This window comes from Parus major, chromosome 1A (genome assembly GCF_001522545.3).
Source record: "Parus major isolate Abel chromosome 1A, Parus_major1.1, whole genome shotgun sequence".
In the NCBI taxonomy this organism is placed as follows: Eukaryota; Metazoa; Chordata; class Aves; order Passeriformes; family Paridae; genus Parus; species Parus major.
The window spans coordinates 1,615,451-1,639,004 of record NC_031773.1 but is presented as its reverse complement, the minus strand read 5'-3'; the positions used below and the strand labels follow the sequence as shown (position 1 = coordinate 1,639,004).

General features: G+C 39.5%; 1 protein-coding gene across 4 annotated transcripts in view; it reads right to left on the bottom strand.

The window, feature by feature from the left end:
* The window catches only part of CHCHD3 (coiled-coil-helix-coiled-coil-helix domain containing 3), a 124,205-nt gene that overhangs the window by 90,674 nt on the left and 9,977 nt on the right, over positions 1-23,554 (bottom strand). For all 4 annotated transcript variants that reach the window (XM_015628579.3, XM_015628582.3, XM_015628581.3 and 1 more), the window contains exon 3: positions 13,406-13,490. In XM_015628579.3, coding sequence (XP_015484065.1) covers positions 13,406-13,490 — 85 coding nt within the window. The remainder of the gene's footprint in view (positions 1-13,405; positions 13,491-23,554) is intronic.

The following is a 23,554-nucleotide window of genomic DNA, read 5'->3' as shown; positions in this document are numbered from 1 at the left end:
TTTCTCCAGGAAAATCCTTTTCCCAGCAGCCAGCAGGCACCCAATTTCCACCTAAAAGCTTTCCTGCACTGGGAAAGTGTTTTCCTCCCTCTAAACACACCATAAACCCAAGGACTTCATCCATTTCCCAAGCTCCACCATCGACCTTTGCCAGCGATTTGAGAGGAGGAGAGAAAATAATTATTGAACTTATTGCAATGGAGTTAATAAAGGACAACTTCAGGCCCAGAAATTTCTCAATATTTACATGTCACAAGCCATAAATAGATTTGAAACCTTCAATGGAGTACTTGAGAGAAGCCCACCGTGTCTCATTTTCATGGAAACAACTCGGAAATCGCTCGGTGAATAAACCTGGTGTGTTGTGACACCGAGCACGGAACTCCGAGCAGTAATGGAGCTGTGAAACACTGGGTTTCAAATAGATTTTTTTTATTTTTTTTTTTGAAAGTGATGGAGAGGAAGCTTCAATATTCACAGTGCATTTATCTGTTGTCAAGGGAGCTCTGGAGAACAAATCCTAATGAGTCGGGTCACTTTGTAAAAGGTACCAGCATTAGAGTACATTAGATTCTTCCCCGGGGAATACATTTAAGTGAGGTAGGGAGGAAAAAAGACAATTACAAGATGTATTACTTCAGTGCTCCAAACCCTCTGAAATGCAGCAACCAACTGGGAATCTTTATAAAAGTTTATTAAGCTGCATCTTCAATTACTCCAGGAAAAAAAAGGAAAAAAAAAAAAAAAGTCAGATTATGCAGACATGGACCAAATTCCATTAAGTGATTTCCCAAGGTCCCCCAAATTACTCCAGCAGGATTGATATAACAAATCCTTCATACAATCATAACAATCCTTCATACAGCACAGTCAAAACATGCTGGTTGTCTTTTGGATTGGAGAAATCATGTTTTGTCTAAAAAGAAAAAAAGTGTCAAAATAGTAGTCTCAGCACCTTTTTCTGGTGAGCAACAGAGAGAGAGCATTTAATGCTTCCAAGACTGAAGGAAGATCCTTCCTCATCCTTCTTGGATTTGACCTCCTGCAAGTGATTTTCCTTTAAAAATGTCTCTTCTTTATGCTGCTGTACATAGCAGAGTAATTAAAAGATATGAAATATACTTTACACATAAAATAGTTGAAAAATCCAGCCAAAAGTTCCCACAGTATAAACTCTGAAAAATTAAAAAACAAAAAAAAAAAACCTCACAAACAAAAAACCTCCCGAAAAAACAAAACAAAACAACCCCCACAACGCTCAGATATTTACATTTAATTCTTCTTTACATCAAATTTGATCTTTTTCCTAATCTCACATTTAAATCTAGATCAAGACACTCAGGTCACCTCAGTCAAGGAAAACCCATTTTAATGTTTGCTTTTCTCCTCCCTTCCCTTCCCTTTCCTTGCAGGGTATTCTACCATAAAAGAAAATGACATTATTTCATTACCAAGCTATCAGAAGGATATGACAGGCCAAAAAGGAACTTTTTTTCCTATCCAAGACTGGTCCTGGCAGGACCTTCAAGCAAAAATTTCAGTTCTTTTTTTACCAACTCTCACCCTCATTTGTGTCAGCGGGATCACACAACACGACGAGTTCAATTCCTCAAGCATCCACCCAACTTTCATTTAGGGCAATTTTCACTCACAAAACAAAATTCCTAAACAGCCACCTCAACTGATTGAAATTCAGCAGAGTTTTTAACAAAATAAGCAGGATTTTGAAGTCATTTTCATTTATTTGAGTTCCGTAATTGGGTGGCTTGTAGGAGCTTAATGAAACAAACACGCGGCCGATCCCGCTGATCGCAAACATTCGCCTGCACCAACCTCCAGAAGGTTTTTTTTCCTTGGCATTACAAATTCATTTTCCTGGTATTCAGCATGTACTGAATAAAGGCAAACATCAGCTGGATCTACAGTAATAAATTAGATGATTATCTAGGCAAAAGTAAAAAGAATAAATATATATATATATATATATAATAGTAAAATAGAGGCACCTCTGCAATTTGTCAGGAGTTACACAGCACAACTTGTCACTACCTCAGGAATTCCACGGGAATTTTTCAAGTGACATTTTTAATTACAGCAGAGATAAAGGCTCAAGATAAAGGTTCTTGTGCTTGAACACAGAACTCCAGACAACAGAGAGTGTTACACTGATCATTTATACAGAAAGGATGTTAAAAAAGCTGCTGAAGCAGCAGAAAAGGCTGCTGGCTATACATTTTCCCCACACAATTGATATTTTTTTGAATAAAATCCTTCTAAATAATTATGAAATACTGCTTTAAGAAGTGTGGAGTGGCTGATTTAATGAAGTGTGGCATGCAAGGCAATCACTTCTCATGGTGCTATTGGAAAACACACATAAAGCATTAAGAAGCAGCTCCAGTTAAAGTCGGTGTTAACACTTGACAATATTTCATTTCTCAACTGCTTTATAGCACACAACCAACACAAAAAAAGCAACAATTCCTGCCTTTCCCCAGCACTGGCGTTGAGAACTTCAACACTTTTAACTTAATGCTATGAAGAAAATTTATGTATCCATGTTTTTTTGTAAGAGGATGGGTAAATCCTGATAAACCAATCACCCAGGATTTAGGGATCTCAGAAGATTTATTCCTGTCAGAGGGGCATAACAAGAATTTTACAATTTTTGTTATCACATTGTCGTATTTAGGCTCCACTGTAAGACAAATTTTTGACTGTTTTAGTCCTGAAGACACTTTAATCAAAATAATGTCTGCAGTACATTCCACCTCTAAATCAGATTTGGCTCACACTGAACACAAAAAGCCACCACGTCACCTCGAGGAGCAATCGCACAACAAGAAGCAAAAAGAGTTCTGGAAGACACTCCCAGATATAAAAAAAATACATAAATATAAAAATATTTGTTTGTTTGTTTATAAATAAATAAATAGCCTTTTTTTGTTCAATTTTTTGAGATGTGGGCATAGGAACAGAAATCAAATGTGATCAAACCACCCATTCCAACCTTCTCTCCAGCAGAGCTTCAGACCAAAGGGAAAATACTTCACCAAAATAATATTTCTGTTTCTTCATTCCATCTTTTTATTACTCTCTTTTCTTTCTGGAAGAGCAGGGAATGTGGAATTTTAGTGGCATTTATTATTATACAACTTTTGAACTATGAATGTCCTACATGTAAGATGAAGCAAAAGAGAATTTACCTGTAAATTTAACAAATATTTCAGAGCATTATCTAAAATAGACTGAAATGTTTAACCCACATCTCTAAAAATCAAATAATAACAACATCATAACACAAACAAAAATGAGGAAAAATGATTTCTCAATTAAGTAATGACTTAAAATTAATAACTGACAACCATCATACCAAGTCAAACAAAATAAAAGAAGGCAAATATAGAACTAGTTCCACTTTCCAATTAGAAATTAGAATTTGAAACACAGAAATAGAAATTTAAGACCCACACAAGAAAGCATCTCTGAGGGCCAAGGAGTTTTCTGTATCACAAGAAATACAAAAATACACTCTAAAAAAAAAGATTGCCAAAACTTTATTGCACTCCAAGTAGTTTCCATTCTTTTCAAATCTAGTTTTTAATTAAGTTCAAGAAAATCAAATTGTTAATTTTGCCATGTGGATTTATGGCCCAGGACTCTCCTCATGCCCAGCATGACCCCTGTTAGCCACAATAACAAGATGAGTAATTTAATTCTAAATCCACAAGAACTCCCCCTTTTGTTTATTTCAAAATATCCATTTCTGTTGTTCTTGAAAAACACCTGCAGATGTTAATTAAGAAAAAAGCACCTTTTAATTCAGAGACAACAGCAACATACTGAGAAAAGCTGAAAAATATTAGTTTTGTGCTTTGATGGCCACTTCACAGTTTATTCTACATTAATCAAGAACCCACAGAAATCCAAAACTGGCAAACAATACTCTTAGAGAAATACAGTGATTTGTCATTTCCAGCCTTTATTTTCAAATATTGGAAATTTATTACACTATCAAAGCCTAAGTATTTCCTTTTTGCCATTTTTTCGGGGCAGTGATTACTTTATCACTGCCAGTTGTTTTATCTTTATTACAGTCTCCAAGCTACACAATCTGATGGATCTGTGCCTTTCCACGATAAACTCACTCAAGCCTAAAGCATGAACCGTGTCATTTTCCATTATTTCCAGCCAAGCAAAAATCAAAATATTCCCTGTTCCAAAGTCCACTGTCAGGAAAATCATCCAGTCCTCGATGAATCAGGGAAAAATTTAATGAGGTATCATTCAACATGGAACCCAAAAACTTACTCCAGCTGCAGATAAGATACAACATGAGGAGGATTCATGAGGTTTTCTGCTTTCTTGGACCCCCAACAAGCTCCTTAATTCCTCCTGACAGCCTCGCAGAAGATCACAAAATGTTTTGAGCAATGTGTTTAGGCCAAGTTGCAATATTAATGAGTGAATAATGTTTGTGAGTGCTGAGTTTCAATATTTCATGAGCAGAACTCAGGATGTGCCACGGAAAGGCAGGGTTGGAAATCACCGGAGCTGATGAGGGATTTGAAAGGATGTGAGAGACGTCAGGAAAACATCTCCAGGCTGAGCTGAGGTCTGAGAGGTGTGAAATGGAGATTTCTCCAACTCCATTTCACCTGTCTGCAAAGTCGGGGAAATTACCTCAAGTTCATCTGATTTTATAAACGCATCACTAAGGACAGAAACAGGGAAACAAATTATCTGAAAGGTCAAGTCTCAGAAAACACAAGAAAGTTCCTCAAAACTGAAGTTCCTACCACTGTTCACTCATTAAAAACATTATTCTCCACTCACATAAGACTTTGCACAGTGCAAGTGGTAGGAGTAAAACATTATTCTCCACTCACATAAGACTTTGCACAGTGCAAGTGGTAGGAGTTGTTTTAGTAGGAACCACATTGCTAACAACTGTTCTAAAATTTCACATTTAAACCTTTCAGATCACACAAATATTAACAGAAAATACCGTTTTTCTGCACCTGAAAGCCATGGTGTCAAAAGGACATTTTGCCTTCGAATTTTTGGTGCTCCTGTTGGTCAGCCTGGAGAAAAGAAGGCTCAGGGGGGATCTTCTGGGTCTCCAGAACTCCAGGACAGGAAGGGGCAGCCAGGGGGGGATTTGGGATCTAATCCCAGGGAACAGGAGGAGAGGGAACAGCGTCAAGCTGTGCCAGGGGGGGGTTTAGCTTGGATACTGGGAAAATTTCTTCATGGAAAGGATTATCCAGCCCTGGCACAGCTGCCCAGAGAATGCTGGAGTCCCCATCCCTGGATGGATTTAAACAACTTAAAGATGTTGAACATGGTTTAGTGGTGGCTTGGCAGTGCTGGATTAATGACTGAACTCAATCATTAAGGAATTTCCAACCTAAAAGATTCCGTAATTTCAAGATTCCAAACCCGAAATGCTGAATCTTTAAAATCATGGGAATATGAACTCAAAAAGGATCATGCAGCTCATCAAACCCAGATTTATCATCATTTCATGAGGCCTTAGTGCAAAGCCAGACAAATGTGATGGCAGAGACCCAAACTGGCCCCACTTTACCCACCAGAACCAGCACCATTAAAACTCCCTGACAAATCCATCACAGCAGACCAAGAGCTCTCGTGACTCCGGCGCAGGCAGAAGAGGGAAGGGATCTCACTTCTGAGCAATTATGCTTGAACTCCACATTATTATATTTAATGAGAACTCCATTGCTTTATTCCATATCCACTTCTTCCTCAGGGTGACTGCTCCCCCTTAACATTTGCCATACATGCATATAAATTAGCCCTTGATTCGTTCTACACGGTACTGAGGACTGTGAAGTGATTCCAGCACTGATCCCTGAGCTGCCAGTGACCTTTTCCCATCCCAATAACTCCTTCCTCGTCTTTCCTCCATCCCACACTGTCACACAGCTCCCACAGCAGTCTGGGACATGTTTGATAGGGACAAGGAGGGCAAGGGATCAGGGGATTCTGATCTTTCTTTAGGCTGAACTCCTACCTGGAGTTCTGTGTCCAGCTCTGGGACCTTCAATGGCAGAACGAGGAGCTGCTGGGGAGATTCCAGAGGAATCCACAGAAATGCTACAGGGCTGGAGTCCCTCTGCTCTGGAGCCAGGCTGGGAGAGCTGGGAATGTTCTCCTGGAGAGGAGAAGGATCCAGGGGGAGCTTCCAGAACATTCCAGGGCCTAAAGGAGCTCCAGGAGAGCTGGAGAGGGACTGGGGACAAGGCCTGGAGGGACAGGACACAGGGAATGGCTCCCACTGCCAGAGGGCAGGGATGGATGGGATCTGGAGAAGGAATTCCTGGCTGGGAGGGAGGGCAGGCCCTGGCACAGGGTACCAAGAGAAGCTGTAGCTCCCCTGGATCCCTGAAGTGTCCAAGGTCAGGTTGGACACTGGGGCTTGGAGCAGCCTGGGACAGTGGAAGGTGTCCCTGCCCCTGTGGAATGAGATGCTCTTGAAGGTCCCTCCCAAGCCAAACCACCCCATGATTCTGTGATTCCACGATGTCTGTTCTCAAACCCAAGAAAACACTGAAAATACAACTTTAAGAGCATTTTCCACCTTGTCCCACGTAACCATCACTGCCTCAGTTACCCCTATTTCAAACACCAGACCTGTCACATCACACAAACAGTCCAAGCCACACCATCCAGCACAACACCCTCATTATCCCTTTCCCTTTCCCAGCTGCCTCCCAACCCCAGCCTAACATCTGTCAATGGAAAAATCCCTGCTAATGGCCACGTGATTTTATGTGCCAGTCCTTGATCAGAAGATCCAAGACGCTCATTTCAAAATTCAGTTATCTACCCAACTTACTCCAATTAATTCAATTTATCAACAGCGTGGACAGCTTGTGAACACTGAGAGCAACAAGGACAGTGACTCTTGTCAGTGGTTGAGTTTTCCTGGAGATTCCTGAGTTGTGGGGGTGTTTTTGAGGTGGTGTTTGTTGTCAGAAGGAGGAGGGGTGAGTAGAAAGGGGGGCAGGTTGTTTGAGGGGATTTTTAATTACACTCCATAAAGCCACTGCTTTTAAAATATGTGCATTTAGATCAGCATTATATAGAGACAAAATGGATGAGCAAATTCCCACCTTTATGCCAGAGGCACGTGGACAGCCCGAGTCAAAATTGTAAAACTGTTTTACATAATTTGTGTGTGTTTAGCTAGCCATGTAACTCCACTTGAAATTACTTTCCAACTTAATATCCTTCCCCTTGGGATCTGCAAAAGCAGTCCTGGAATTATGACAACATTAATTATCTGTTAAAATTAAGAGACAGTTGGAAAAATTTTTATTAGTATCATTATTATTATTATTATTATTATTTTAAGTGTTTCTCTGCTGCTCATTTGCTGCTTTTCAAAATGAAAGAGCTCAGCAGTTTGAAAGCAAAGGTTTGTTTAAAATTGCCAGGGGGTGCCCAGTTTTTCTCTTTCCTACCTGAATCTAAAACTATGAAGCAGGATTATTTTTGTGGATGCTCTCTCACTGGCTCCAAGTCATTTTCCCAGCTCTCCTCGAAATAAACTGATCAAGATGAAGTTCAGTATCCAAGTTGTCAGCTGAGATGGCAGGTTTTAAAATCCAAGTGAAAAATAATCCCTTGAAAATTGGGGTTTATAAAGGCAGGAGTGAATTATAGCTCTGCTTTCTCCAATTTCTACCTCCCATCTCCAAGATTCATCTCCCCATATCCTGAGAGCCAGACATAATGGTATTAATGGAGAATCAGAGCAGGAAATCTTGGAGGCTAACTCTGCCATTGCCAAACACCTTTTTTCTCCTGAAAACAATACCTTTTTTCACTGAAAACAATAAAACTTGAACAGGCTACTAAGGCAGTTTGATACTTCCCAACTTTATAAACATTTTTTATGCTTCCTTGGCATTTTGCAGGTAAAAATCACACTAAACTTCCCTGGTTTGAAGAGCTGGCTGCCTAAAAAGGCACCAGCTACAACAGCTCACCTGCTCACTGTACTTATTTCAGAGCTCAACCTCTGTTTAAATCCCAAATTCCTGCCCACTTAATCCTGGCTTCTCCCCTCACCTGCAGAGGGACAGCCCTGCCCCAGCCTGACCCTCCTCGTTCCCTCTTTTCCTGAGACACAGCAGAATTATCCCGTAATCCTACACACCTCAGGAATATTATGGCTGCTGAGGAGTAAATCCACTGCTAAATCTTCTGCTGAGAGTGAGATCAGACAAGGGAAATGTCTGCTGAGAGAGGGGAAAAAATGTTGGAGAGATGGAATGGCTGGGAAGGAAAAATAGGAATAACTCAAGGTGGGAAGTGAGGCCAAAATCCATTGCTGTCTCCACAGCCCTGAGGCTGAAGGGGCCCTTTGGCACTTCAAGGAAAAAGGGTTTATTTTAAATTTTTATTAAATCAGCTGCCCCTATAAAATCACCTTCCCATCCTCATGTGATTATCAATTGGGATCTCTGGTTTTACCAAGCTACTGCAGTTTCTCTTGCCAGGAGATACTAAACTCTTATTTTTGAGCTATCCCAAGTCAAAAGAATTATAATCACTTTTACTGCTTCAGAGTATTCCCAGCTTTTCCTCTGTCAGCAGCAGTTTTCCAAACTCCTTTCCTACTTAATCCAAAAAGGTCCCTGTGGCAGAAGACAAAATAACAACTATTTCCTAAAAAGGAGCCTTTTGTTCCCCCTGAGGACAAAAAGCAGGGATCCCAATTCAACACAGCTGATTACTTGGGAAAAAAAATAACCATTTAGGAAGAAAAGAATGCTTTGAAGAAGTTTTCACCACTATTAATTCGCTCCCCATATGAACTGTAGATACATTAAGATGCTCTTCATAACCTACCTCACTGAAATATAAAATGAATATTGTAAAGAAATCCATTATTTTGTTTTCCCCCTTGTTCTCCACACCTGTGCCAGGAAACTGGAATAAACATGTCATTACAACAGAAATCAATAGGAAGTTTTAAAGTATCCACCAGCAGAGAAAGGTCAAGCCCCAGTATTGATTTTAATATAACAATTTTGGTTTGCAGTTTCCCAAAGGCTTCTTGTCCAATACTCTTCTTCATTCTTCTCTCACTTTACATTTCACTGGTGAATTTGTTCTGCACCAGCTCTTTACTCCAGGTTTACTAAGAGCTCATCATTTATGCAACGTACTGCTCAGACATGACAAAAAAAAAGGTTGTGGGGAAGTGCTCAGAGCATCAATGAAACCCCAGAGTGATGAGCAGTTATCTCCAGACAGTCCTTGAAGCACAACAACAAAACAAATAAAAATGTCTAAACAAACAGAAAAAAATTAATGATTACAATTTTAATAACCCACCACAGAGTAACTCTCTCACACCCAGGGTGGAGTCAAAGCTGATTTGCAGTTTAGAAAGATTTTCAAGAGAAAGGTTACCCAAGTTTGATCACCTGGTCACAGGTGATGAGATGGCAGAGACACAGAAAAAACTCAGTTATCAAATCCACCAGAGAATCCTGCAATGGTTTGGGTGGGAAGGAGCTTAAAGCCCATCCAGTGCCACCCCTGCAGGGACAATTCCCACTGTCCCAGGCTGTTCCCAGCCTTGTCCAGCCTGGCCTTGGACATTCCAGGGATCCAGGGGCTGCTCTGGGAATTCCAGCCCAGCCAGGAATTCCTTCCCCAGATCCCATCCATCCCTGTCCTCTGGCAGTGGAAGCCATTCCCTGTGTCCTGTCCCTCCAGGCCTTGTCCCCAGTCCCTCTCCAGCTCTCCTGGAGCCCCTGCAGGCCCTGGAATGTGCTGGAAGCTCTCCCTGGAGCCTTCTCCTCTCCTCCTCTGTCACACCTTAAACACCTCTAGAGCAGAATTATTCAGAATTACTGAAGAGCCACCAAAGCAAACCAAAGTCTATTTTTGAGCCTTCTCCTCCCTTAAAATTCCTCCTGACAGGAGGAGTTTTCCTCTAAGAAACAAATCCTGGGATCACAGCACATCACAGGACAGTCACGAGCAAACTGCACAGGGACAGATTTCTGGCACACCAACACAATTCCAGGGATGAATATACTGAACACTTGTACAAAATACACTTCCTGCACTATTGAAGGCACTGCCATGCACAGCAGTTTGCAAAAACACCTCACTCTACATATAATTAATATTTGCCCCCTGCCAAATCATATTTAAAAAGTGGAAGCCGGGAAACACTTGCCAAGCAAGAAACTGAACCCCGCCCAAATATAATTAGCCTGAGCTAAATGATTAGCAAAATAAAAAGACTGAAATTTCTCTGATTTTCAGGGGGTAAAAAAAGGCAAGTCATCATTCAGGAACATTCAATTTCCATGGGAAATCACATCCATCACTTGCCTCTGAAGCAGTGGTTTGTATATTTTAGTGGAGGAATCCAGCACTCTGATGAGGTTGGCAGTAGCTAAAATTTTATCATTATGCTGATGATAGAAGTTGTTCTTTTTGCTGTCTCAAAATACTTTTTACTTTGCCTGCACTTTTCATAAAGCAAACTTGAAAGACAGATTTACTGAGCCCCATCAGTATCATGGAGCCAAACAAATGAAGAGTTTTGTGTCCAAGGACAAATTTAATGGATGGAGTGGATAAATTCCACTCTGTTTCTCTGATGGGAGAAGGAAAATTTATTATTTCCCCAATGCCTGTTATCAAAGCCATAACATCAAAAATTTTCTCATTTTCTTGGGAAATTAGAAAAGAATGCTAAACATTTGCTGAGCTTGTCCAGAATAAGCAGAGAAAAGGCAAAATTTGAATTATCACCCACTGATCCACTGAGTAGTGTGGATTTATCTTATTTATTATCCAGAATTCGTCTCTTAATTATCATTTATTGCTTGTCACCACTGTCAAGCTCAAGTTTGTGTGTCCATCCTCTCATTTTTATGTTCCCTTGAGCATCACCCTAAGACTGCAGCTCCAACACATTAACTGCACAAAGTTACTATTGCAGACACTGCAGATTCTGGGGTAAATCAGTGATAATCAATTTTCTAAATTAACTTCCTGAAATGAAAACGCTTTTCAGATGAAACATTTCAAAATGTTCAAAAACCAAAGTGAGGAACAACAGCTGGGCTGAGTAAAAGGAGGAGTAAAGTGGAATCAGTGCAGAATTTTGGAAATATATTCTAAGGCGAGTCTAAATCATTACTTTATTAATTACTCCAAATAGAAGCTGTAATTCATATATTGTTAGAGTGTTGATGGCATTAAAATACAATTTAAGAGTCATTCTTCAGCTCTAATCCTCAAAATAAGCAGAGATTTTAACTTTCCATAAAGCAGCCCATCTGTATTGTGCATGGATGTGTGAATAAATAATTTATCTATGAGTTCAAATTAAGATTTCTTCTCTTCACAGTCTGAAATGAGTAAAAGACATTTTGCAATCAAACCCAAATGTGGTAATACACTGCTCAGGGAGCAGCACCAAAATCAGCTATTAGGCACTTGGAATCAGACAACAAACTTTCAAAAGTTTCAGATATTTTTATGTTGAAATGTTACTTCATTTAAATATTGGGAAAAAAACCCTGGTTTAGAGAAAAAAGTGAGAATATAAACATGTAAAATGTATCATCCATGGTAAAATAATCCTTAAGATGAATGTGGAGGCAAAAATTTGAATTTTTATGTCACATCCTAACAGGATTTGTCCTAAAATCTATGGGTTATGAAATAAAATTGTTAATAAATCATAAGTGAAAGGTCAACAAGCTTAAATGTAGAACTCAGGTTTTTGTTCTGTTTTCCAACACTGTATTAATGTGTTTGTATTTATATTAAATTATTACAGTTTATATTCCATGTTTTGAGTAGCTGGAACATTCTGCACATGCAAGACAAAATAATTTATTTGAACAATGTGAGTTTCTTGAATCCTTTCAAAACACAAACCTCCACCAGAATTCAGCCCATAAAGACCTTAAGTTTTATTTATGGAAAAAGATCTGCATCTTTTACAGTTGTGTCATCCAAAACAAATAAAAAAGCCTCTATGCTCTGTTAAAAACAGATTTTTGTAAGTGCAGATACTGTGTAAAAATGATAATAAAACAATCCTTGCTATGGCTAAAACTTAATTAAATAAATCAAAACCAGAAGAGAAGTAAAGCTGTTAACAAGTTTTGATATTTTTCCTTTCTTTATCATCATCATTAATTAATTTTGATATTTTACCCAATCTGTCCCTTCCTTTCACAGACCAATGCAAGCTGAATTCTGGAAGGTACTGAAAGTGTCACATGAGAAAATGCTGAAGTTTCAAACCAAATATTTCCATATTTTAATCCCATTCAGCTGAAGTCCTGAGCACTCAAGAAGCTCAGAAATAACCCAAGTTTTCCTGTCAAAGCCCAGTTGAGGAGAGGAGGGGATTTCACTCTAACTTATTGATTTCCTTTATTGCTGATGCAAAAAAAAAAAGAGGAAAGTCTGATTTTTTTTTTTTTTTCCCTGGGACATTAATATAGTCCTATCTAATTATATACTCCATCAACCTAACTCAATTAAATAACAGAATGCTGGGTAGGAAACAACTGAGATCTATGCAGACAGTTGAAGTAGTACTAATTACAACTTAATTTTTTTTAATCCATCATAATGAGCCTTTCTCCCCATTCTCAGTAGAGGACAATGTGGAATATTTGTATTTATACTCAGTGTGTTGTGTTATTTATTTACAACAACCACTGAAAGGAGAAATAAACACAGAAGTTCAGCAGATATCAAAATTTCTAAATTTAAAGAGGAATTTTTAATTGCTAATAATGGCTCTGCCCAGGCTTTCACAGTCACTGCAATCTCTGAGAAAAAAAAACACCTAAGAAAGGGATATTTCAATATACAGAAAGGAATCAAAAGGGTTTTACTGGTGTGAACTGGTTTATTACAATATTTTCCATATTCAAAGTATCTCAAAACACCCTGCAGCTCCCTGAAATCTCCAGAATTCCCAGAAATCTCCAGAATTCCCATTTCTGCTGCTGTTCCAAGGTACTTTTGCTCAGCCCCCAGGGCCACAGGGACCCCAGCCCTGCTCTGTCTCTGCAGCACAAAGTGATTATTTGGGCTCCAGAGAAATCAGCAAAGCTGGAGCTTAAAAGGCAGCAAAAAAGCCACGCTCAAGAGGTCAAAAGGGATTTAGAGCAACAGTTTGGAGCAGCTCTTACAAGGAAATTCCAGCTCATCTGTTGTTGAACATGGATTTAATATCCAAACCTGCTGCAGCCCCCAGAGCTCTCACAGCCAGTTTGTCCCAGGGCACAGAATTCAGCTATTTCCAGTAAGCAGAGAAATAAAACAAAAGCATTAAGTGCAAATTTGTTTGAAATACTGTTATTAATGAACCAACCTCCTCTTCTGAGCTTCAGTCTCTCTCCTGGCTCGTTCCACTGCCAGTTCCTCAGCTATTCTTTTCTTCAGCTCTTCATCATTAGCTGCAATTAAAAGAAAATTCAATGAAATGTTAACTCAACTTATTCCAAATTACAGTAACAATTGCATAATACAGTGCCCTTGACAGTTTATTTGCTTTTTTTCCTCACAGCAGTTGGAGTTGCTTTCTTGTGGTTTAACCATCTTTGAAATTTTAGCACAACACCAGTGAGCCTTTAAAAATTTTTTCTTATTACACAGCTTTTCAATTAATGTAATCTTTTGAAAATTAAACAACATGGACTATACATTAAATATTTTTCTGCAGAAATATGTCTTTGTAAAGTAAAACCATGGGAATGAGACAGAGGCATAAACAGTAAAGACATAAAATGCTGCTTTTTATTCATATAGAACCAAAAGAATTATCTCTGTGTAACAAATCAAGTATTTTCAGATGCATTTTACACAACAAAGCTCTTACAACATCCCAAATGTTCATATTTCAAGTTCCTAGACAAAGATTTTGCCCCAAATTCTCCTGATTTTGTTTAATCAAGCAGATATGGAAAGAACATTTCCTTCACTTCGATTCTGTCAGATGAAACAATGAAAATCTGGTTAAGAAGAAAAAAATCAGGGAAGTAACTTCTTCAAGGATATGAATAGAAAAGCTGGAGATCCTCCAGTCCTACAAGGCTGAAAGACATCTCCAAAACCACCAAAAACCAGTTTCACCCTAATCCTGCCTGGAATAAAGCCCCACCTACACTGAGGTGAACCTCTGGATTTGCAGGGAATTCCCTCACTCCTGGCTCAGATTCATCTCCATCAGAGCTCCAGGATCTGATCCCACCCCAAAACACCCAGCAGAGCAGAGCTGCTGAATTCCAGAAGGTGCCACAACCCTTGGAGCAGTGACAAAAGTCCTGCTAGGGGAGGTCAAGCACAGGGAAACTCATTTTTGGGCACTGCAGCATCTCTGTGACCTCATCTCCAGGAGCTGGATTTATCTGCAAAGATTATCCAAAATCGTTATTCCACGTTCCTGTTGTAGTTCAGACTCCCAGCAATTCTGCTCATCCTAAAGCAGCCTCACAAAAGAGTTTTATGAATGAATAAAGCCAATTTTATGGGAGTTTGGGCCAATTAATCCAGTTAGAAACATCTTAGGAAAAGCAGCAGGAATCGATATCCATCGTGCCGAGCTCAGGAAACGCTGAGATCACAGAAACACAGGGAAAAGTGGGGGGAGACTTGTCAATTACCAGCAAGACTTCAGCCTAAAAATATATTAAAATTAAAATTCAGAGGGAAATATGAAGCTTCCAACAGATCTCTAGCACAAAGCTGGGTGAAAAAGGAAACCCCCGTTTTATTTGGATTATCTTGACTGATAGAACATTAATTATCTTGGTCACCAGCATCTACAGAATGAAATTTATGGTTCTGGTGTACAAAAATGAGTACAAGAACTCCAACAGACCAGAGGATGGTTTATGTCATAATGAGGAAAGATTCAGGCAGCAGCCAATAAAGACATTTGACCTTAACAATCAATTAGGCTGCCCATCGATCAGCCAAATACTAATAGGGAATAAAAGTGGAGCTATAGATCACTCAATAGAATTATTGTAAGATATAATTGGGTAGCTCCCAAATGGGAGCTTTATGATGTTTATTTTTAAAAAAGAAACAACCAAAAAAAAAATAAAATGCAGTTCTACCAGGAGTAGGGATTTGTTCTAGGGGAAGAAGCATTTAAAAAGTGAAAAGGTAATTTATTTGAGAGAGGATCAGGACAGACTGTTTAATATCAAATGTTAAATAACATTTCTGATGACCATCTCTGCTCACACTAGAGGCATTATAAACACACAGCTGACCATTGAATTATTAGAGAAAGTTAAACCTGGGGACTGCAAGACTGCTAAAATATTAATATGTTAATATTATTCTGTTAAAAATTAAATTATTATTGCATAGCCATTCCCACCCCCTTTAATACCAGCAGTTCCTCAGGATGCTGAAATCAGTGTCAGCTTCATCCCAGAGCAGACCAAGTGGGAAGATTTTGGGGCAGGTACATTGAGGCAGGTCACACCTGCATCCCAGGGCTTGCCCAGCTTCTCCAGGAGCACAAAACCAAGTGTGAGAGGGTTTCATGTACAAAGGGTTCATGTACACACCCCAAACCCCAGAACAGCTGCTCTGGCCCCTCAGCAGCCCAAGGGATGGATCCTTGATTGGCAGTGCTCTCCTGGGATAATGGGAATGGAAAAGCAGTGGGATAATGGGGATGGAGCATCCCCAGCTGAGGCTGCCCAGGGCTCTGAGAGGCACCAAACGCAACAGCCCAGACACAGAAGGGTTCAATTGGCTTTGTGTGGGTGGGATTGGTACCAGGGGTGGTTTCTGGGAGCTTCCTCCACGTCCAGCAGAGCCAATTCCAGCCTGCTCCAGGATGGATCCAGCAGGCTGGACCAACCAGGAGTGGTGGTGATGCCTCTGGGATAAAGGATTTGAGAAAACAAAGTCTTGTGCAGTTGGACAGAGCAGAGTGGAGTGAGAATAGGAGAGGAACAGCCCTGCAGACTCCAGGAGCTGCTCCAGAGCTGACATTCCATGGGAATTCTATTCATTTTAATTTTTCTCCCCTGTCCAGTGTGGAGGGCAAAGAAGAAGAACCTTTGGTGGGAGTCTGGAATCCAGACAGGGTCAGCAGTGATAAAATCCAGATTGCTCCTGCCAGGATCTGGGCAGACCGAGCAGGGACAGTCCCAGCACAAGAAGGTTTTGCCATTTTGGTGGCCTCTGGGATACAGCACCCTGATTTTTCTTATTTGTCCACTAATTCTTCAGGAAAAGTTTGAAAGCTAATTTCATCCTAAAATCGAATCTAAACCCACCCTCCTTCAGCTTAAGACCATTCCCCCTTGTCCTGTCACTATGTGCCCTTGTGAAAATGCAGATTTCAACACTTCTCCATTCAGTCTTCTCCAGAGACCAAGATTCCAATCCATCCAACATTATTTATCAAACCTGACAAGGGTTTATTCCACCACCTCTTTAAAATGCCACAAACCCTGATTTCTATTAAAAATATATTTACAAAGACTGTGCAAAGCCATTTGCTTAACCCTTTGTATTTATTTTCCCACTCGTGCTTCCAAATCTGACAAGGAACAAGAAAGCCAAGATATTTCCCAGGATTCAAAAGGCTTTGGGAATTTTCAGGGACAAAGGAGCAAAAAGGACTGAAGGATTTCTCACTTGCCAACAGCCCCTGATGTTTCAGATGCATAAAATGTGCTCTGCCTTGGAACTCCAAAGGCCACCCGTGAGCAGGACGGGAGCAAAGCTTCACCTGATGCCAATTCTTGAGGAACCAGCAATTTTATCCTCCTGTACAAGGATTTGGTACACAAAGGGTTTTACAACTCTTGTTTGACTCCAACTCCTCAGCCCTTGTTAATGACAAGATCCAGATCCTTTTCCCTCTCTCCCTACAGCAGTTGCTTGGCGGAAAAGAAACAAGCAGCAGGATGTCAGGATTACACACCGAGCAGTAAACAACAAACCTCAGGCAAAGGAGACACCTGCAGCCTCAGAAATGTTAGCCTGAGAAATCAGGAATGTGATATGGACAAATTATTCAAATAACTTCCAGCCTGCAGAGCTGGGAATCTGCCCATTAGCCATTCTGCATTTGGAAAAAACCCATTAATGCAAACAGCATTTAGTAGCAGGCACCTTCACTAAATTCTCTGGAAAGGGCAGGTGCATTAAGTTATTAATGAAGAGACACTTAGGTTTGATACAATCAAATGCCTTTTAGAAAATACTTAGCTAGTTAATGTTCAGATAATGAATTAAAAAAAAAAATAAACCCAAAAAACACCACAATGCTCAAGTTCTGTTTTTCCTTCTAGTTAAGCTTGGCTATTTAAAAGAAAACTGCTGTCAAGTGAACAAGATACTGGAAGGTTGTTCCAAGATCTCCACACAATCTTTTTTTCCTCCCAAGGCTGAACAGCCCCAAGTTTTTCAGCCTCTCTTTGTAGGGCAGGTGTTCCAGTCCCTTTATTAAATTTGTGGTCCCTCTGGACTTACACCCTCTCTTTGCCTTCAACCTTCTTCATTCTCATTTTGGGTAAAGAATTAAAAAATATGAAATATTAGTCAAAAATGAGGCACCTCCACACCTCCTCCAGGGTTCAATCAGCATTTCCACATCACACTTCAAGCCAGGATAAACTTCGCTAAAATCTCTTTCACTTCCCCCAAAATTCATGGATTTAACGCAACAATCCCTTTGAAACACTCCCCAAACAGAGAACACAGCCCCAAGGTACCTCCCAACCACTGCCAGCCACGGGAAGATTCCTTTTTGTGCTGGAAAAATCAATTCCTGGTGAATTCCTACAGTTTCTTGCTTTCATCTCTGGCATCTGGTGTTGACATCCAACATCAGTCAAACCACAGATCCCATCCGAGGAGAAGTTCTCCCATCCCTTTAAATAGGAATTTTAACCAGATCCTTTGGGCACCTCGGGGCTGCCTTCAGCCCCATCATCTTCCTCAGCTGCTGCCACAGAGCAGTGGCAAATTTGGGGGAATTAATGAAGATGCCACTAGAAAAATTCCTAATTTATCAGCATTAACACTGATAAAGATTGGATTGGGAAGTCCTGCTGCCTTCCCAGCTCACACTGAGGGCTCTTCCACAATTTAAACCATTTCCCACCCCCATTTTAACTTCAGATGTGTAAAATGAAAATATCATAATATGCAAATAGCCTTGATTTATTCTTTCTGCCTAATTAAAAGCTCTGGTTTGGTGGAAATTTCACAGGTCACACAAAAATCTTCAGTATCAACAGGAAGAAATTGTTTCCTCAGACACTTCAAGGGGTTGCCCAGGGAAGCTGTGGCTGCCCCTGGATCCCTGGAATTGTCCAGGGCTGGGCTGGATGGGGTTTGGAGCAATTTGGGATGGTGGAAGAGATGATTTCAATGTCAGAGAAAGCTGTAGGAAATCTATGAATTTATGCTTGAATCAGGTGGGAAGACACAGACACCCTAAAATCTATTCTGCTTTCCTTCATTTTTAGTTCTCAAAGAGCCCTGGGTTTGCTGGGAGCAGCATAGGAGAGAAAAATGGAAAATGTTGTAACTAAAGTGGATCAGTATTGCTGGCAGAGAATTATTCTAAAAATGTAGTGAGTTTCAAATAATCTTTAACCTTATAAATAACCCAAATTAGCCTTGCACTCAATGAAAACAATAATGAAGCATCCCTTCAGCACACCAGCAGGAAGAAAAGCCTAAAAACACTAAAAAAGTCATTTATGTGCTTTAAAACCCAGCATTCAAGCAGCTGTGGGATTTCTTAAATATTATTATTATTATTATTATTATTTTTAAAGGGCATTCTCAAGAATAAATTCTACTTTCAGATTCATACAAGTTTAACTTCCAACATATCCAGCAACTTTTCCACTGAAATTCCCAATTCCAGGCACTTCCTCCAATCAGGAATTCAGTACAAACAATGCTCCCCTCCAAGGACAGAAATTTTTATTAACTGTTAAATATTGGTAATGTGCAGGAATATTTCAAACGAGCTCATAGGATAATGAAATACAAAAACAAAGCAATTAAGTGTGCATAATTTAAAAATATTTAATATTTTACTTTCCAAAGGCGTTCTTGCAGAGATTACATTCCCTATTTTCCAATGTAAATGTGGGTATCAATCAATTTATACTAATTTCAATTTGAAACAAGACAGTGCGTGGTCTACAAGTAACAAAACAAAGTTAGTTCTTATTATATTTGGAATATTCTCCTTGCAATATCCTGTTAATGTTGGGATAAAGCAAATCACACTGGATTTATGAGGGGGCTGGGAAAAAAAAGAGGATTAGGAGGTTTTCCCCTGTGATTCTTTGAATTAGGTTCTACCTGCCTGTGCTAACAGCTCTGTTTTACAAAAATAATTCGTTTCTGAGATTCACACTACCAAAAATATGTGGGTTTGACAGATTTTTGATATTTTGAAATATCCTGTCTTGGAGGATTTAAATTTGATAAACAGGTGACAGACACAGGGATGTTGTGCAAGAGAAGAAACACAAAATATGTTCAACACATCTCAAAATATCTGAGAACCCATAAAATCAGGGATTTCCCACCAATAAGTGCATTGAGTTAAAAAAGCCAGTTAATCAAAATTCCCCTAATTTTTAGTTTCTGCAGGAACTCCTGCTGTGTGGATAAATGATTTTCTGGAGTTTTAATGTGACTTTTTCAATTGTTCTCGATGCCTCTGGAAGGGAGGGAATTATTTCAACCAAACCTTTTTCATAACCCATCCTTCCCCCCACCTCTGCAATCAAATATAAAGATAATAACTTATTTCAGCAGCTGTTTAGCCATAAGTCATTTTTTGCCCTCCTGTTAATTTAAAATAATTAATAAAAAATAATGAAACAGATGTATCTAACACCTTTAAAATACCATCCCTGCATTAAACTGAATACAGCAGTGGAGCAAATTCCCATTTCAGCTGTTTTAGTAATCCCTGCTCCACACACACTGGAAGGCTTTTCTTGTGGAGCACAATGGATAAAAGCATCAGGATTCCGTAATTCAACATTAAAAAAATAATAATCATATTGTAAGCAATGATAAGAAGGATTTGATGATTCTGCTTTCAAGAGGATTAAGCATGTGGTGTCCTTTCAGGACAATTTAAGTTGTCCAGTTCCTGATCTTTGTGGTTCAGAAGTTTATTGTAAAGCTATTTTATCTGACAGTGCAGGGAAATTTACTGGTGTTCTTTTCATCTTCTTGGACAAAATCTGTTTTAAATTCCTTCACATGTATTTCAGCAAACTCCATCTATCACTGCAGAGGGCAGGGAAATAATTATAGATTTTTACACGTGGCAGGTTAAGTAAAAAGGGTTTTTTTAACTGAAATATCTCTTAGAAGTCCCCACTAATGGCAAAGAATTGCCAACCACTCCTGCTCAGTCCAACACTCCCAAATGGGCCTCCCTGCACCTCCAGGGCTACAAAAATAGCAAAGTTTGATGTTCAGTTCATCCACCACCATCACCTCTAAGGAGGAGTCTCCAGCTGTGATTGTGCACTATCAGTGGCACTGAAAAGTCAATCTTCCCCAATTTCAGCTCTGGATTGGAGCCACTTTGGGCAGGAATCAGGAGATCACAAAGCTGCTGATCACTCACTCACAAAGGCCTTCAGGGAGGGTATTTTTGTACTTTTCCATGGGCAGGAATACAGGCTCCAGGCACGGAATTTTACTGTCAAATATTCACATTCCAACTCTTTGTGGGGCAGGTGGCTCTGCTTTTATAGCTCAGCACACCCCAAACCTGCACCTACCACTCATTTTAACTGATGTTAATTAAAACCATTCATTAAGTGCCATGTCCAGTTGTTCCTGGACATCACAGATTAAATGTGTGTGACATAAATAACTTTTTTAAGGTGGTGACATTGGCACAGGGGGCCCAGAGAAGCTGTGGCTGCCCCTGGATCCCTGGAAGTGCCCAAGGCCAGGCTGGACAGGGCTTGGAGCAGCCTGGGATAGTGGAAGGTGCCCCTGCCCATGGCACAAAATTATTTTTAAGGTCTCTCCAAGCCAAACCAGTTGATAATTTTATGATCTTAAGGGTCTTTTCCAACCTAAATGAGTGAAGAAATCCAGCAAGATTGGAAAGAATAATGCAGAGTTTCAGAAGCTTTGCTAAGGTGGAAGGAGAAGCAGGTAGGACTCAGAGAAGCAAATCTGCAATTAAACCACAAAAAGACAAGAATGGTGGGAAAAGCAAGTGGACAATAATGATGGAAAAGGTTTTTTAAGAGAGGTTGTGTGACCATTCTGCAGCAGATCCACGTCCACTGTGAATTTTCCCCATCTGCCCTGAGCACATCCCTCTTTTTTATGGAAGGAAGTTTTTTATGAATGCCACAAAACTCTGTCACTGACACCAATCCATTCCCAAGATTCCAAAAAATATGTGAATAAATTAATTATCCTTGAGAAATCTACCTCTGTGGCTAAAAGCAGTTAATAACTTTAAAAGCTGTTCTGGGAGAGAAGGGAGAGGAAAAAGGTAAGAATCCATAATCCTGTGAAAAAAACCAAGCAGTGGAAGTGTCCTTACAGGTAAAGGTTAATGAAAGAAAAAAGAAGATAACACTCATCAATACCTCTGCTGATCCCATTAAACAGATTTCTCAGTGGTTGGGAGTTCCTTGGGAGGATAAATCAGGATATCAAAATTCCACATTGTACACTTAAAACCATTTAACACCTGAGCACTAAATTTTAAAGGGATTTTAAAAATTTTTACCAGTAGAAGCTGAATATTGAGAAAACTAAAGGTGACTATCTCCACATCAAGCCCTAATTTCATTTATCAATGATATGGGCAACAAAATGCCACACAAATTCTGAAAGCAATCACTTCATCTCAAATTGGGTACAAAGAAAGCAGCAGTGAGAAATAAGTGGATCTTTAGCAGCTGTTGTGGTGTGCTGAAATCTCATCTCCTGTTCATTCAGTCAGGTGATAACAAAACCTGCTACAAAGGATCCATCAGAGCAGAGAAAAGCATAATTGAAGAATTTGTTTATTCAGCTCTGATGGAAACTCCAGTGTGTTCAGGCTTGGAATTGCTGACTGGAGAAGGGATGAGAGGAAGGATTTAAACCTTTGTACAGCATCCTGGACATGAGAATCACTTTTAAAAAGGAGAATTTCCAAGTATTTCCTTGTTCCTTGAAGATAAGATTTCCATATTCCAACACTGCAGCTTGTTTATTTTGGAGGATAATCTGGAAGTGAATTCAGTGACCAAGTGGAAAAAAAAACATTTATTTCATGTAATATGAACAGCAGAAGCCAAGAAGTCAGCTTGGAAATAGCCAATATTCACATTTCAAATATCTGCACCCTCAAGGAACTCCTTGCAGAGGCACAAGGATTTATTTCTCTCAAGGAAACTGGAGGTGATTCACACACATTTTGATGTTTTTTTCTCCAACTCCAGCAAAACCAGCTTTTTTTGTTGAATTATCAGCACAAAGCTCCAGCACTGTCAACTTTGAAATGTGTGTTTTCAGCCCAATATTCAGCCCTGTAATGCTGTTTTTAATAATAATTGAAAATAGGCTGTAAACAATATGTAATTATGGTGTTTACAGCTACTTACATTATTCAGAAATTGTATAAAAATAAAAGATAACGCTGAAATGCTTGAAATTCTCACAACATCATTAATCCAACACCTGCATTTTTAATGATTTGCAATGAGATCTGCTAATAAAAATCACTTGTACCAATAACTGGTCTCAGCTGATGCAATACTTACTACAAATGGTGGTTTTTTAGTGTTACAAATTGCAAACAAGAAGAAAAACAAAGCACTACTGGGAAAAAAAAAGAGGTTGCAGAGGTGAAGTATGAAAATCTTAAGGAGAAAGAATAATCTGATTATCACAAAGATGCTCCTAGATAATTCAGGAATTCCTGAGGTTCACTTGGAGAAGAACATTCTCTTTTCTTCTGCCAACAAGAGTAGAATAAAAGCAAAAATAAATGTATTTGACACTGACACAAAACCACCAAGTTCTGACCAACATGATCTGATGTAAATTGTGCTCCTCCAAAAAATTCCAGCTTCCACAGGTTTCTGATTAACACCAAAATCTAAATAACCACTGCCTATTAATTCTTCCTACCCATTTCTCCTGATAATGACTTTTTTCCTCCCTAAATTTCCTGAATTGGTGCCACCTCTCCTTGTTGAGAAATGTCAGACAGCAACATAGGGGATAATGGAGATTTTTATCAAGGAAAAACTGCCTCCCTCTCATGGAAGGGGGAAAGGAGAGGGGGAAGAGGAAAAAAAGGGGGAAAAATAGGAGGGAAAGGGTGGGAAAGTGGGGGGGAAAATGAGGGGAAAAAGGGAGGGAAAGGGGGGAAGAATAAAAGGAAAAAATAAAAGAAAGGGAAAATAAGGAAAAAAGGGGAAAATAAGGGAAAAAAGGGAAAATAAGGGAAAAAAGGGTGGAAAAGGGGAAAAAG